Source organism: Bison bison, unplaced genomic scaffold (genome assembly GCF_000754665.1).
Source record: "Bison bison bison isolate TAMUID 2011002044 unplaced genomic scaffold, Bison_UMD1.0 scf7180017864068, whole genome shotgun sequence".
NCBI lineage: Eukaryota > Metazoa > Chordata > Mammalia > Artiodactyla > Bovidae > Bison > Bison bison.
Genome location: NW_011494640.1, coordinates 1,508,610 through 1,524,466, shown reverse-complemented (window position 1 = coordinate 1,524,466; position 15,857 = coordinate 1,508,610). Strand labels below are relative to the sequence as shown.

The following is a 15,857-nucleotide window of genomic DNA, read 5'->3' as shown; positions in this document are numbered from 1 at the left end:
AGACTGACAGGGGGATGGAGTCATCCAGTAGCTGTAAAAACTCACCTGCAGAAACTCAGACATCTATCCTGGCTACCAATGGAAGAAGGATGGATTCCACCCTTTTCCACCTTCCAAATATCATGTGAGCATATTTCTTCAAACACTCTGAATTGTACTCATAATCTTGCCGGTAGAAGAGTCTGGAACGTCTAACTCCTGAGCTTAGAGACCAGGAATCCAGCAAGAGCACAGAATGGGGTGGTGTGGCTGCCAGGTGCCAACAGTCAAGTTCACGCACAGATTCCAAGGCCAGGCTCACTCTGTGACCACCCCTGAGATAGGCACATTAGTAAGTATCCTTTTACTCTTTCAACTACTGCTGGGATTCACTGAGGGCCTACTGTGTGCCAGGCCCTGTGCTGAGCCCTGGGAGTATAGCGGTGAAAGGGCCCAAGTGCCTGAAAAGGTTCCATGTTCCGTGGCCAAGGGAAGGAGGGACTCCCTCTGGGAGACTGACATGGTCAGGCATTGTCAGTCTAGCCAGCAGAGGAGTCTTCTGTCGAAGGAAATTCATCCACTCAACAGATATTCATGGAACATCTACTATATACAGACTGTGTGAGGTACTGGGGACACAGTGGTGAATACAACGGCATGCATGTCCATGTGCTTTTCTCTATTCACCCCCAGGAAGAATCATCCAGTCTAGCAACCGCACATGTATCTTTCATAAGTCATTGGCTTCAGCCCTGGCCTCTCTCCTAAGCTTAAGACTCACATCTATTAATAACTGCTGGCTTGGCCTCATCATCATAACAATAACACATATAATACATACTTGTCCCAAGCACCGCACATAAATTCACTCATTTCAATCCTCATTAATCCTATGAAATGAGTACCGTAATTACTCTCATTTTACAGATGATAAAAGTAAGGGATTGTTTTAAAGTAGACTAAAGTAACTTGGCCTTACAGTTATTAAATGGTCAGAGACCCAACCCAGCCAGGCTGGCTCCGGAGCCCTTGCTCCCAACACCTGAACTACTCAGTCTCTCAACAGCTCCCCTTGGATGTTCTAACATCCCACACGGAAACGTGATGTCCTCTCCTCTCTGAATCCAACTCCAGTCGTCCACACTGCGATAGATGACATTCACCCGGCTGGTCAGGTCAAAAGCCGGGACTCATCTTTGATTCTTCTCTTTTATTCACACCCTCTTGTCTAACCTATCAGCAATTTCTATTGACTTTTCCTCCAAAACATTGCCCAGCTCAGCTCACATTACACCATCTCCTTTGCTGTCACCCTAGTTAGCCACCTCCTTCCCTGACTTGGAGAAGGAAATGGCAACCCGCTCCAGTATTCTTGCCTAGAGAATCCTGTGGACAGAGGAGCCTGGTGGGCTGCTGTCCATAGGGTCGCACAGAGTTGGACATGACTGAAGCGACTTAGCATGCATGCATGCGTGTATTCCCTGACTACTCTGGTCATCTCCCGGATGGCCACCCTGCTCCGACTCTGACCTTCTTCCACCCCTTAAATCCTGCTGTCTTTTAAAACATAAACCAGGAACTTCCCTGGTGGTCCAGTGGCTAAGACTCTGTACTCCCAGTGCAGGGGGCCTGGGTTCAATCCCTAGTCAAGGAACTAGATCCCACATGCCGCAACTAAGAGTTTGCATGCCACAACTAAAGATCCCATGTGCCTCAACTGAGACCTGGTACGGCCAAATAAATAAATAAAAATAAATATTTTTAAAAATAAAACAAACTAGTCACATAATACCCTGCTTAAGGGCTTCTGATTTTAGGTACAGAAATGTGATTAAATATATGAATTAAATCATTTAAATGTGATTTTATTTTCATACTTTAGCATGATCTCCAAGGCCCCACAGATGCAACCAAGCCTATGTCATCCCCTCCCCTCTCGCCCACTCCTCTCCAGCCCACCCTGTCCTGACAGCTGTTCCTCAAACACTCCAAGCTCCTTCCAGCCTCAGGGCCCATACACTTGCTTGGAATTCTCTCCCTCAGGCCCTCCCTCCTCTACCTGCCTTCTTCTCCTTCAGGTTTCAACTCAAATGTCACTCCCTCAAAGAGGTTTCCTCCAACTCCTTCCTAACCCTGGCTCAGGAAGACAGTTTTCCAACTCTCCATCCGTTCCTTTCCTCCGTTTATTTTCAGAATGCTTTTCATTATCTGAAGTTGCCTGTGTGTGTGCTAAGTTGCTTCAGTCATGTCCAACTCTTTGCGACCCTATGGACTCTATTCCACCAGGCTGCTCTGCCCATGAGATTTTCCAGGCGAGAATACTGGAGTGGATTGCCATACCCTCCTCAGGGGATCTTCCCCACCCAGGGATTGTACCCACATCTTTTAAGTCTCCTGCATTGACAGGCGGCTTTTTTACCACCAGCCCCACCTGGGAATCTGTTGACCTGCTCGTGTGTTTCCTTAATGTTTACTGAGCCCCTACTTTGTGTCATCACATTATTGAACTTAAAAGTCAAACAGTCAGCTATTTTATCAGCAATGGTGGGTTTATGTGGGAAGAACAGAGAACTGCAATTCCGGATAAGCAAGCCACAGCAAAAATCACAGGCAAATCCAACAAAGGAAAGGAGCTTTACCTTACAGAGATAAAAGAGGAAACTAGGAGGGGTTGTTTTGAACCAAAGTCCACTGGAAAAAAAGTGAGAGTTACTGTGATGATGGTTTCTCATTGGCTGAGTTGCTGGAGTAGTTGATTTCTTTTCTTTTTTTTTGGCCACAGAGCATGGGGGATTTCCCTAACTAGAGGTCGAACCTGTGCCCCCTGCACTGGAAGCATGGAGTCATGACTACTGAACTGCCAGGGGAAGTCCCCGTAGTTGATTTCTTCTAGGACAAGGGTCAGTTCCCAGGCCCCAGGCTACAGACGTTTCCCTCCAAGGCCTGTTAGAAACCCCACACACAGCCAGTGAGGGGACCTTCCACTGCTGCTCCCCATTATTCGCATTAATGCCTGAACCACCCCACCCCACCCTCACCTCGTCCATGGGAAAATTGTCCTCTGAAACCAGTGCCTGGTGCCAACAAGTTTGGGGACCACTATTCTAGGAGATGCAATGTACATCTTTTCCTGTTGGGGCCTGTAATTGAAGATTCTTCCCCATTGAAGAGAGTTCTGTAATTGACCTGGAGTGGTACTGCAAGAGCTCCCTCTTCTGGCCTCCCAGCTCCAAGCTGTGCTGTGCTGTGCTGAGTCACTTCAGTCCTGTCCAACTCTGTGCGACCCTATGGACTGCAGCCTTCCAGGCTCCTTTGTCCATGGGATTCTCCAGGCAAGAATACTGGAGTGGGTTGCCATGCCCTCCTCCAGGGGATCTTTCTGACCCAGGGACTGAACACGCAGCTCCTGTGCCTCCTGCATCGCAGGTGGATTCTTGACTGCTGAGCCACCAGGGAAGCCCTCCAAGCCGTGAGGTTACCTTTATTCATTTCCACAGTGTGAAGGGCTGTTATCTCCAGCAGCAAGAACAGAGCCATTAAATCTGTTGAGAGGAAGTGGATTTGTCCAGGCTCTGAGAGAACAGACATTGGTCAGATGTCAAGTGTCACTGGAGAATGAGAAGCACTTAACAGAGGACTCAGTCTAACTTGGGGGTCTGGACATTTGAGCCAAGACCTGAAAGATTTAGGTACACAGATCAGAAAGTAAATATTCTAGCTAGTTTAAACTGAAAAGAATCTATTACAGAGTGTTCAGTTCAGTTCAGTTCAGTCGCTCAGTCGTGTCCGACTCTTTGCGACCCCATGAACCAACCGCAGCATGCCAGGCCTCCCTGTCCATCACCAACTGCCGGAGTCTACCCAAACCTGTGTCCACTGAGTCGGTGATGCCATCCAACCATTTCATCCTCTGTCATCTCCTTCTCCTCCTGCCCTCAATGGGTTGCCAAGAGTCAGACATGACTGAGCAAGTTGCTCAGTCATGTCTGACTCTTGGCGACCCATGAACTGTAGCCTGCCAGGCTCCTCTGTCCATGGAATTCTCCAAGCAAGAATGCTGGAGTAGGTTGCCATTCCCTTCTCCAGGGGATCTTCCCCATCCAGTGATTAAACCCAAGTCTCCTTCATTGCCAGCAGATTCTTCACCGTCTGAGCCCCAAGAGAAGCCCTAAATAAAAGACCTGAAATAAACAAATTTCAGACTGAGCTTTCAGGACTGACTCCCAAAATCACACCATGGAACCAAGTTACCAAGATAGCTGCCCTCGCTGTGTACCCCTGCTGAAGCCACCAGGATCAGGGAGCCCCTGCATCACCACTGCAGAGTCACGCCATGCCTGTCACCATGGATTGGCACCACCAGTTGACCCACTGCCAACAGCACTGCCCAGCCCTGTCTCGAAACCTGGTGCCCACAAGCTGGAAACAGCCACAGAAAAAAACAAACATCTGTAGACAATGCTTGCCTGCAGAAACTCACTTCCACCTTCCAAAGCTCACGTAAGCGCTTCCAATTGACTGAAGCTAAGTCACACCCAGAACTCTAGTTTTAAGTGGGAGGGAGTCTGGGAAACGTGTTCTCAGCTTTCTAGCTGCTGCTAGCACTAGAGCAGGTCCAGAGAGGAAGGGTGAATGGATACGAGTGACAGTCCATTGCATGCATCACTGTGTGCATGCACGTGTCCGTGCATGTATGTGTGCTGTGTATGTTTGCATACGTGTGCATTTGTGCCTGTCGGTTACATGTGTACGTGTGTGTACATGCTTGTGTGCATGTGTGCATGTGTGCACATGCGATGGGCCACACACAGCTGGAGAAGTAACAGGCCCTCAAGACCAGAAGGAGGAGGCATTAGCAAAGAAGCCATCACAAGCATTTCTTCTGTGAGGACCTGGACCAGAGCTTCTGAGGGCCATTCCTCCAAAGTAGGAGAACAGGCTTTAACTGTCCAGTGGTTTAGTCTTACTTCCTTATATTACTGATGGGAAAAACAAAGCCAGAGGAGTTGCGTCCTCCCCTAAGTTTTGTCCTCCACACTGCAAGTTGAGGCATTGGTCTAAACCAAGCTTGGGTCTAATTAGCCAGAATATTTTCAGGCTCGCGTGTGCATGCTCAGTCGCTTCAGTCATGTCTTACTTTGAGACCTCATGGACTGTAGCCCACCAGGCTCTTCTGTCCATGGGATTCTTCAGGCAAGAATACTGGAGTGGGTTGCTATGTCTTCCTTGAGATCTTCCCGATCCAGGGATCAAACCCGTGTCTCCTACATGCCCTGCATTGGTAGGCAGGTTCTTTACCACCAGCACCACCTGACAAGCCCACTATTTTCAGGTACCCACTCCTAACTCTCAGGGAAGCTGCAAAGTGACAGTTGACTTTCCTCATCTTTGTGAGGAGACAGGAAAGGAAGAGGGTTTTGGGAATGTCTGTTGGTTAACCACAGTGTTTGGCTCATGAAAGCACCATGTTTTGTGGTTTACAAACCAGCTACTACCGCCGTTTTACGGAAGCTGCAATGGAGGACCAAAGAGAACAACTGCGTTGCCTAAGTTCAGGCGGTGAGACAGTGATGAGATAGCTGTGGAGACAGAACTGGAGTCAGAGCCCTTCCAGCCTACCACCCTGCCTGTTTCCCCATGTGATCTGTGAGCTCTGCCCTCGCTCTGCCCAGATATTTGTTCCAAAACTGGGTCCAAGGTTGCTCCAGGGCAGGCTGGCTGAGGCTGCGCCTGGTATCTCTGCAGGGACCGCAGCCCAGGTGTTGGGCAACAAGTGTCCAGGGACAGAGCATAGGCCCTGGGGGTTGGGAGCAGCCACTTCCTCATGAGCAGTCCAGCAGCGAAGCCCAGCCCAGCCCTGCAGACCGAGAAAGTGACAAAGGAGAGTGAGAGGGGAGAGAGGGGAGAGAGGATATGAAGAAAAGTAGGAAGGACCTGAGGAACAAGGTGATGGAGAAGTAGGAAAGATGGGGGAGGATGGGAGAAAGTCACGGTGCTGCAGCAGGGGATGAAGGGGATACGGAAAACGGGCCAAAAGGCCGAGTGGACTTCCAAGCCCTGGGCAGGCACTGGCTCGGACCTGACACCACACTGACCACCAGCTGGTGGAGCGTGACCACTGTCTCCTCAGAGAGAACAGGGGCAGAGAGAACATGGAGGGAAAGCCCTCCCCACCTGGGGGGATCAGAAGTGGCTTCTCAGAGCCACACTGGGGCCTGGAGCTCCTTTACCAACATTCAGGCTCTTCACTCCTGCCTCCTTCCCTGCCAGGTCCAGCCCAGCCCAGACCCCGGGACAACTCATGCTCAGTATGTGTTTGTTGAATGAATAACTGAGCAACAGAGATAAAAAGAATAAAAGTGCCCACTTAGACAAACGCTTGAAAAAGGTTATCAGGAGCACAATGTGGGCTTTTTCTCCGAAGGTTGAAATAAGGAAAGAAATGAAATCTTTTGTGTTGTGGGGAGGAAGGCCAGGCTGCTCCATGGAGAGGGGTCTCCTTCAGCTGAAAGCTACCAGGGACAAAACCATCCGTAAGGCGTGTCTCAGGGGTGAGAGGAGGCTTCCTCGGGCCCCCGCCCCACTCCAGGCTCCCACCGCCTCCGCCCCGGGCCTTGGTACCTGCCGCCAGCGGCTGCACTCTCCGTTTCATCCCAGAAAATCTTCCCAGAATAACCATCTGACCATGTCACTGCTCTGCTCTGCACCTTGCAGCACCACCCCTTGAACAGCTCACACCTTCACCACCTCTCCCCTGCTCAGAAACCCTCCATGGCTCCCCTCTACCCTGAGAATTATCTGGTCTCCTGTGAGACTCAGGCCCAGCCCATCTCTCCAAAGCCCACACCCGTTCCTGGCCCTCACATACTCTCAGCACACCAGCCTCCCTACTTTCTCACTGGTCTTCAAACACCTTGCTCTCCTTCTCTGGCTCACACGCCATGTCCTCTCTCATGGGCATTTTCACTCTTGATCCAGCCGACTCCCACTGACAGGTGCCGTGGCTTCACCTGCTTGAGGCCCCCATGCACTGATGCTGACACCCCCGACTTCGAGCTCCTTAGAATTGGCCCGCATCCCTGGCCCACCACATCCCAGCCCCCAGTGAACTACCCCAGCACATCAATATCTATCTGTTATCCCCACAAATGGAAGGGGCCAATGACCTGGCGATGGACATCACGAGGGCAAGAACCAGACTCAGGGGCCCCCAACCAGGAGCTTCTTCATCCCCCTGCACTTGGCCATGTGCCTTCAGAGATGAGCAGGCTGTTTCATCTGAGCCCGACAGCTGCCTTTTCCATCTGCTGAATGAGGAGCCAGGGCCTATAGGGGAATGACTTGCCCAGGCCCACAGGAGCCCCATGGCTTCTGCAGTTCAGCGGATCCGGGCCAGCTTGGCCAACGTTAGAGGACATACTCTTCCCCACTGCACCCTGGGGCCCAGAGCAGGTGCCAAGTCTGTAGCAATTAGTGGAGTGTGGTGACAAGTGCTTCAGCAGACCCTGGAAGACCTCAGGGTGGGCGCTGGTAAGACGAGAGGCAGCCTCTCAGCCACCCACATGGCCCCCTCCCCCACAACTTGACTCTGGCCTCATCACTTAACACCACTCCAGGGCCCCTTTTCTGACCCCCCAAGGCTCCCTTTCCCCAAAACCCCTCCTTCCTCTATAACCCCACCCTCAGGCTCTCCATGACCGAGTCGCAGAGCCAGGACCCTTCTGTCTGATCTTTGAGGTCCCCCACGGTCTGGCTCCTCAGCCCCCTCTGCCCTGACGTTGTTCCCAGCCACCAGAGTGGTCCCCAATCAGGAAGGGGCCCACCTAGAGGGGGAAAGGGCAAAGACATGGGAGGCACACGCACTGGCTTCTTTATTGGCAGAGTCTGCGAGACTCAGTAAGGCACGGAGTCCAGGAAGGGGATGGGCCGTCCCGGGGTGTGTGGTCAGGAAGACCGGGGCCTCAGTGCCGGGCACCCCATCACAGTGAGCACTTCCGCTCTGAGCAGCTCTCAGTGTTTCTCTCCTTCAAGACCCTCTCCTGGGGAGCTTTAGAACAAGGGGCCCTTTTTTCTCAAGAGGGTGAATGTGGGCAAGTAGGGGCAAGGGGAAGGAGGCGGCAGCTTGAGTGGAGAGCTGGGGCAGTGGCAGGGAGGGATCTGATGCTTGTCCTCCCTGAAGGCACTAAGAACAGAGGGGCCCAGCTCAGGGGCAAGCCCTGGAGGCGGGTGGGGGCTCAGCCTGCTATCACCAGCCCCAAGGCACCAGGTTGGACCAGCTGCATGGGGCTGCCTCAGCTGAAGTCGCGGTTGGGCAGGAGGAGGGGGGCTACCAGGGTCCACAGATAGAGGAGTAGCCCCGTCCAGCTGGCGCAGATCTTCACCCACACGGCAGTCCATGTGCTGATCATCTTCCGGGTCTCACCAGGTCTGGAACACACCATCATCCCAGTGAGCCTGGCCTCGACCTTAGGATCCAGTTGTGACCCCTGACTTCACCTCTGGCTCTCACCCTGTAGCTCTAGTCCTATCTCTGATATATTTGACACTTGGCCTTGTTGTGGTTGCCGTTCAGTTGCTAAGTCTGACTCTGCAAACCCAGGGACCGCAGCACGCCAGGCCTCCTCTGTCCTCCACTATCTCCCAGAGTTTGCTCAAATTCACGTCCGTTGAGTTGGACCATCTCATCCTCTGCAGCCCCCTTTTCCTTTTGCCTTCAGTCTTTCCCAGCATCAGGGTCTTTTCCAGTGAGTAGGCTCTTCGCATCAGGTGGCCAAAGAATTGGAGCTTCAGCTTCAGGCCTTAAGACCCCAAATACAGTTCTTGACCTTGTACTGTAGACCTGACCCTGACTTCAGTTACAACCCTGACCCTAGTCCTGGTGTAATATTGTGACCTGACTCTGGTCACTAACCGTGTGATCCTGATTCTGTGACCTCATTCCTGGTCCCTGACTTTGGGACCCTGAAGCACCTGACTTTAGTCTTGACTCTGAACCTCAATCCCATAATCCCAAGCCTGAGTTTATGACTACAGTTCTGGTATCTCTGACCTCAATTCTGACCCTTGGCCCTGTTCCCGGAGTCCTGGCCTCTAATCTTGTTACTCTGATCTTCGCTCTCTGACTTGGCTGCTTCAGTCCTGGCTTTCTGGCCTTGAAACTCCAATTTTAACCAAATGACCAAATCTGTCATTTGAGACAGAGTTGAGAGTCCCAACTTTCAACTTCATGACCCTGTTCTTGACCCTGTGACTTTGATTCTGACCCCACACCCTGCTCCTAACCCTCCAACCATGAATCCCAAATGTGATCCCACAACCCCAAACACTACGCCTGATCTGCAAACTTGGTCTGCCCTGCCCAGGCCCAGCCTCACCTCCCGTGAGCCCCACTTCTCAGGCATTCAGCGAAGGTACCAGCTACTGACCAGACCAGGCACTGGCAGGGAAACTGAGGCAGAGATGGGGCAGGCTCCCTGGAGGGTCCTAGAGAGACACCTCCCTGCCCAAGTCTTGAGCAGGGGCCAGGAAAGCCCCAGCACAGGCCGGAGGGAAGGCATGTGGCACACCCGCTGTGGGCAGGAAGGCTCCGTCCACGTACCTGTACCAGTTGGTGAGCGTCATCATGATATGGACAGAAGCGAGTACCAGACACAAGTGGAAGAAGGAGTAGCTGTAGGTGACACCGTCCTGCTCGTTGTCGAAGGCCCGGCCCTCGGAGACCACCACCTGCTGCTGCGTGGCGTCCAGCACAGGCGGGCACTCCTCCGTCTGCATCAGGCTGTTCACCTGCCGGTGGTCTGAGGAGCGCAGACTATGGGAGGTGGGGGGAGAATGTGGGTACAGCTGTCGGACCATCACCACCAAGGTGAGCAACTGGGCAGCGCCAGGGGGCCTCACACACCATGGCACTGGTCACAGTGACCATGGGCACCAGGGTCCCTGAGCCTCGGGAGCCAGTGACCTGGTGGTTAGGCCCACAGCCCTGGAGTTAACAAATTGCCTTGACTCTCAACTCTACCCCTACTTCCTGTGTGACCTTGGGCAAGACACTTAACCTCTCTGAGCCTCTGATTCCTTGTCTATAAAATCAGAGGCAACAGTACCTCCCTTACAGGGCTGGTGAGGATTAAATGGAGTATCACTGTGAACTCCTAGCACTGTGCCTGGCACAGAGTAGACACCAAATAAACGACCTCTGTTATTCTGATTGTTTATCTGCCATTTCAGTAAGCATGCGTGGAGAATCTAGTATTGCAAAGGCTCATCCCACGTATTATATAATGTTCGCAGTAATGCTCACCTGCTGTTACATTTGGTTTCCTTTTATTCATTTTAAGTAAGTAGGGTTACCTATTGCCTGCTTTTCATAATAAAAATAACAGTGATGATTTTTTATCATTGCTTTTCTATAGTGAGGTCTTGACATTTTTAACTATATTGAATAGTTCGAGACACATATACATTTTGAAGACCCAACACATATCTTGAAAAAAAGTGAATGAAGACCTGGATTCCAGCCCATTCCATCACATTGAGAAAGCACCGCCTGCTGAGCTTGGTGTCCTGGCTCCCACACCCTCCCATCACTTGTGGCTCAGGGCTCCCAATCATGATTCCTTCCCAGAGACCAGCCCCTACCCCCACCCTCTGCTTACCTGATGAAGACAGTGCACAGGATGAAGACGACGAGACCCACGATGCTTGGCGCGTCCCACCAGTGGGTCTCATAGCCCTCGGGGCCTGCCAGGACCGTCCCGTTGCCAAAGTGGGTCAGCAGGTGAGGGTTGCATTTCTGATCTGGGGATGGGAGCATGGTCACCCTCAGCCCACGCAGGCCAGGTCTGAGCAGCCAGGGAGCCCAGAAGATGGGCTCAGATGGACAGACAGGCACACAATCTACCGTCCAAGTCCTGGCGACAGCACTTAGACAAAACAACAGAGACAGCTCCAGGAATGATGGGGTCCTCCCCACTCCCAGAAGGACTGAGTCTTGGAATGGGCGGGGGCTGGGGTCCCTGACATCTTTGAAGGTCCCCAGCCTAGGAAGAAGACCAGGCCTCCCGGAACCCAGGCGTCTACTCACCGGGGACATTGGACAAGGCCAACCAGGTGACAAACATGGTGTAGAGTGTGATGACTGAGGCCTGCAGCAGACCTGAGTTGGGCTGGGCATCCTGGCGAAAGCGGCCCATCAGTGTGACTCTTGCCAAACCCGGTACACCCCACCCGACCCCCACCTAGCCCACTCACACCCAAGCGGGGGACCTCAGAAACCCCCACCACCCTGGCGCCATCCCACCCCACACCTTTTGGGAGAACATACCATCTGGGCCACCCACTGCCCAACCTTGCCCACCCAAAGGTGAAGCCCTAATTTTTTCTCTTAACCGATTACCCGACTTGTTCCCCCGCTGAGAAAACCCTTCAAGGGTGGCATCTCTTCACACTTCGAGTTAAAGCTCTCTTCCCTTTACCCCACCTCCATCCTCACCTGGCCACTACACCCCCCACGGCCCACCCTGTCCCCGCCACCCCCTCCCTGCTGACTGCTCCTCAGCCACAGCGGCCACCTCTCTGTCTCAGCCTCCGCCTAGTCCTCGCCAACCTCAGGACCTTTGCACTCACCATGCCCTCCTCCCAACATGCTGCTCCCTCACATCTCTGCACTGGCAGCCCCTCTAGAATTCAGGCTTCCGCTTACACAAGACCCCCCAGAAGGCCCTGAAAACCCTGACTGCAGAAGCCCCTGGCCCTGCCAGCCCACCTCCCTTTCAGCCCACACTCCATTTATTTCTCTACATAGCACTTTCTACCCAAAGTTATCTCACCTGGCCTCATTTCCTCACCTGGCTTGTTCCTTCCCAGTCCCCACCATACACACACACACACACACACACACACACACACACTTGAAAATATGAATCTGAACTCTACGATTAATAGCATAGGCTCTGGAGCCAGTCTGCCTGGGTTCAAATCCCAGTTCCACCCCTTACTAGCCATGTGACCTTAGGCAAAGTCTCTTTCCTCCGTTAAGCCTCTATTTCCTCATCTGGAAAGTGGGGATGACGATGGTGCGAGGACTGAATGACATAATAGATGCTGTTAACTGTCAGCTATTATTATTCCTCCTCTTGCTCACAGCTGTATCCCCAACATCTAGAAGAGTGCCTGGTACATAGTGAGTGCCCAAGAGGTATTTGCTGAACGAGTACTGATTGCTGTGTGACCTGGAACAGAGGCATCACCCTCTCTGGGCTTCCAATTTCTCACTGGCAAAAGGAAGCTCTGGCCCAAAGGAAGGTTCCCAACCTTTCTGCTGAGGACCCTCAAAGACTATCTAAGCTACCTTTGAAACCACCGATGGGCTGATATCCCAAAATGAAATACCACTGGACTCAGAAGGCCTCCTTTCTGAAGAACAAAAGATGGCCTTGGCAGCCCCCACCCATTATCCTAGACAGTCTGAGACTGGAAACTGGAACTGCACCTTCTACCACCACTTCTTGAGGTCACTTAGTGACCTTTCCTAATATTCTCCTGATTTGCATAAAAACTGATAGCACTGAAATAATGATAACAACAGCCAATGTCTGATGGATATCAGTAAGCCAGGCACTGTTTTGTGTTCACAAACATGGTCTCCATCTTGAGAATAAATCCAAAAACTGTTATTGTCCCCATTTAACATCTGAGATGAGAGAGGCACAGGGAGGTTAAGGCATTTTCCCAAAGACAGCCAGCATGTAAATGCAAGAGTCGAGACTCTCACCCAGGGAGGCTGACCTGGGAGCCCACGCTCTTGGCCCCAGCCTCTGTGATGGAGAGACCCGGCTCCCAGCCCCCAAGGTTCCTACAAGAAATCCCACACACCGAGGGGCCTGGTTTCAGGTTGGGCAGAGACAGGCCGGGCTCTCACCTGGATCTTGGGCAGAACGGCAACGATGGAGACACAGACACAGAGAGTGAGGTTGAGGCCAATGAAAACCTTGCCCTCGTAGCAGGCACCGGGCTGGGTGTAGTAGACGAACAGCAGCGCCACGGCCGTGATCGACAGCGCGTAGAAGAGGAGGGTGAAGAAGAAGAGGCCTGGGAGGGAGGGGCAGCAGCAGGTGGGTCTGGAGGCACAAGGACCCCCGTCCCTCATCGGGCAGTCATCTGGTCTCGGGTCCCAGCTTCCTCCTCCAAGGAGTGCCTGCTAAACTTCTGTCCTCATCCAGTCTTTCTAAGCACCCACCCCACCCTGAACTAAAATGATTCACGTGCCACAAATAAGGTCACCATAAGTATAAAGACAATGAATAGAGAACAGTCTTTCAAAGCGTGAACTAGATGCGTGGTGATCAGGGAGGTGGGACAACCAAACCAACCCCAAGTGAGCCTTTCTTCTCGACCGATTTTATCGATCTGAAGAAGGACCCATTCTGCTGCTGGGGATTCAATAACCAGGGGTGATTTGAAGTCTGGTCTGGCTGGGTGTGGTCAATTCTGCAGGGCTTGTACCACCAGCCCCCTCCAGGGCCCTCCAGCGCAGCTCTCATCTGACCCACCTCAGCCGCCCGGATCAGCTGCCCTGCCCATACATACCCTTCTCTCCATCTGCCACGGACGGCTCCGTTCCTGTCCTAAGGCAGGAGGCAGCCTGAGATGCCCTCCAGGTCGCCGTCCTTCAGGGACCCCCTCCTCAGTTAGCTCAGCCCCTGCACGAGGCCACGGGGTAGCACTGACCTGCATACCAGGCTCGGGAGTCACGCTCCTCGGCCTTGCACAGCCACCGCTGGTTCCAGGAGTGCGCAAAGTCAATGAGCAGCAGTAGCTGGATGAGGAGGAAGATGAAGGAGCCCACGACACCGAAGTAGAACCAGACTGGGTGGGGAGAGGGGAGGGAAGCAAGGCGGTCCGGCCGTAGGGCAGCAGCCTAGGGCAGGCACCCTCCAGGGTCTCTTCTCACGCTCACTTTCACACATTCAACAGTCATTCATGCCACACCCTGTATTGATGTCCCCTCCCTCAGGGAGCCCCAGGCCACACACAGAGATGCTTTGTAGCAGGGTCAAGGCAGGTCCCCTTAACCCCCAGAACTGCCCAAAGGCCACGTGGCCAAGCACCAGAGTCCTGTCTCCTGGGTGCAAACAGCAGTACCCACCAGTGCTTGTTCCTCTTGGTAGCCCCCATCCCTCCCCACCAAGGCCACCTACTGTTGGAAAAGGAGCCATCAGGGATGTAGAAGGCACCCACAGTGATGCCCACGAAAATCAGGAACTTAAAGAACCAAAACCTATGGTGCAAAAATGGGTAGGTCAGACTAGAGAGCTGAATAGGGAGAGAGGAAAAGCTGGCCCCCCAGAATCCCACCCTCACAGGACAAGTACTGGGAGAGATGGCAGGGACTTTCTGATGATCTGATGGGCACAGAGAGTCTGTCCTGGCCTTAAAAAAAGTCCCGAGGGGCAGAGGGAAGGACCAATTAGGGGTGAGGATGGCTACCTGGGTTCTAGCCCCAACTATGCCACTGAATTGTTGTGAAACCAAAGGCATGTATCATCTTTCCTGGGCTTTATTTCCTCATCTGAGAAATGGGTATTGCTCAATGAACTGATCTCTGTGCTGCGTCCTCCTGGCTTCGGCAGCTCCTCAGTCTGAAGGTAGGGTCTAGAGACAGGCAGAGGATGGGGAAATCCACTGTGGGAGGGCCTCAGGGTGCAGGTGGGGCCCCCTCCTCACCCGTTCTGGATGGCAGCCCTGGGGTCTCGACTGCTGCGCACGCAGACCATAAGCAAAGAGAAAAGGAAGAAGAAGGCCGCCATAGCAAAGCACATGCGGTAGACGGCGCGGTGGCCGAGCAGGGAGCCACAGTCGATGTGGCCCTGCAGGACGACGTGGGATCCGGTCCCCTCGTTACACACCCAGGGCAGCTGTGGAGATAGACAGAGCAGCTGGAATACCCCACCCCACCCAGTACCCAAGGTGACTCTGCCCAGGCCTCCCCCCACCAAGGCAAGAGGTTCTCCAGGCCTGGGCTAGACGGCAGTCTGTCCCTCCCACCTCCATCCACCACCCATCTCCATTCCCACCCACCTTTGCCGCTCAAGTCCCGTGAGTGAACCCCCCAGGGACAGACGTCCAGTTAGATCTTGTTAATTTCCCTACTATCATCTCACAACCTCAGGACTACACCGCACTGTCCAAGGCAGGATTTTCCAAAGCGCTCTCCCGTTACCAGTTACATCAGAATCCACTGAGGTCCCCTGTCCTATGGAACTAGAGTCTCTAGGTGGAGTTTGAGATTCTGCATTTCTAGCACACTCCCTAGGGGATTCATGCCTCTGTGCACACTAGCATGTCAGAACCTCTGGCCTCATTGTGTCACTGGCTATGAAATATTGAGACGGAGGGAAGACAAGACCCTCAAAACTGGGCTTATGCATCAAAGTGGGGAGAGCCTGCCCTGGGCCACTGTCTGGCGTGGGGGCAGTAACGATTCATGAGACTCCCCAAGGGGACCGTGGCTTATGAGAAACGAGGAGGATCAAACCCTCCTCCCAGTGTGAAGAAACACCCCCCTAATGTCAAGCTTGGATCATTGGTGCGCTGGGCACTCCTGCCCATCTCTTTTTTTTTTTTTTTTAACTTTTTGGCTTTTTTATAAGCAGTTGCACCGCGGGCTCAAGGTTAACATGTTCCACCAAACATCAAACTGGTGTTTCTTGAAAACTGGGCGTCTGGCTAAAATGAATCTCCAGGTTCCCTGGTAATTGACAATCGTGTTCCTTTATGGATGGGGGGGGCTAACAGCCAAGGATGGTGCCAGGATGGGGGTGGGGTGTGCAAATGGAGCTAAGGGAGAGGTGGGCTTTGGGGAACACGGAAGGGGCTTT

The 15,857-nt window shown here is 52.9% G+C and overlaps 1 protein-coding gene across 1 annotated transcript; it reads right to left on the bottom strand.

The window, feature by feature from the left end:
* Positions 1-7,826: 7,826 nt before the first annotated feature.
* SERINC2 (serine incorporator 2) lies at positions 7,827-15,341 on the bottom strand. Its single transcript, XM_010837078.1, has 9 exons — positions 15,330-15,341; positions 14,704-14,999; positions 14,178-14,257; positions 13,708-13,845; positions 12,899-13,068; positions 11,063-11,153; positions 10,635-10,776; positions 9,578-9,790; positions 7,827-8,406 (listed from the first exon to the last, which is right to left on the bottom strand). Exons 1-9 carry the CDS (start codon positions 15,339-15,341, stop codon positions 8,271-8,273), a joined length of 1,278 nt encoding a protein of 425 aa, XP_010835380.1. The 3' UTR covers positions 7,827-8,270.
* Positions 15,342-15,857: the final 516 nt, after the last annotated feature.

Excerpts from the sequence above, each read along its gene's own strand:
- SERINC2 (XM_010837078.1), bottom strand. Across the intron at positions 11,154-12,898 it reads CCGTTCTGCCCAAGATCCAG|GATGCCCAGCCCAACTCAGG; the intron begins GTGAGAGCCCGG and ends CGCTTTCGCCAG. Across the intron at positions 9,791-10,634 it reads CTGTGCACTGTCTTCATCAG|TCTGCGCTCCTCAGACCACC; the intron begins GTAAGCAGAGGG and ends CACCTCCCATAG.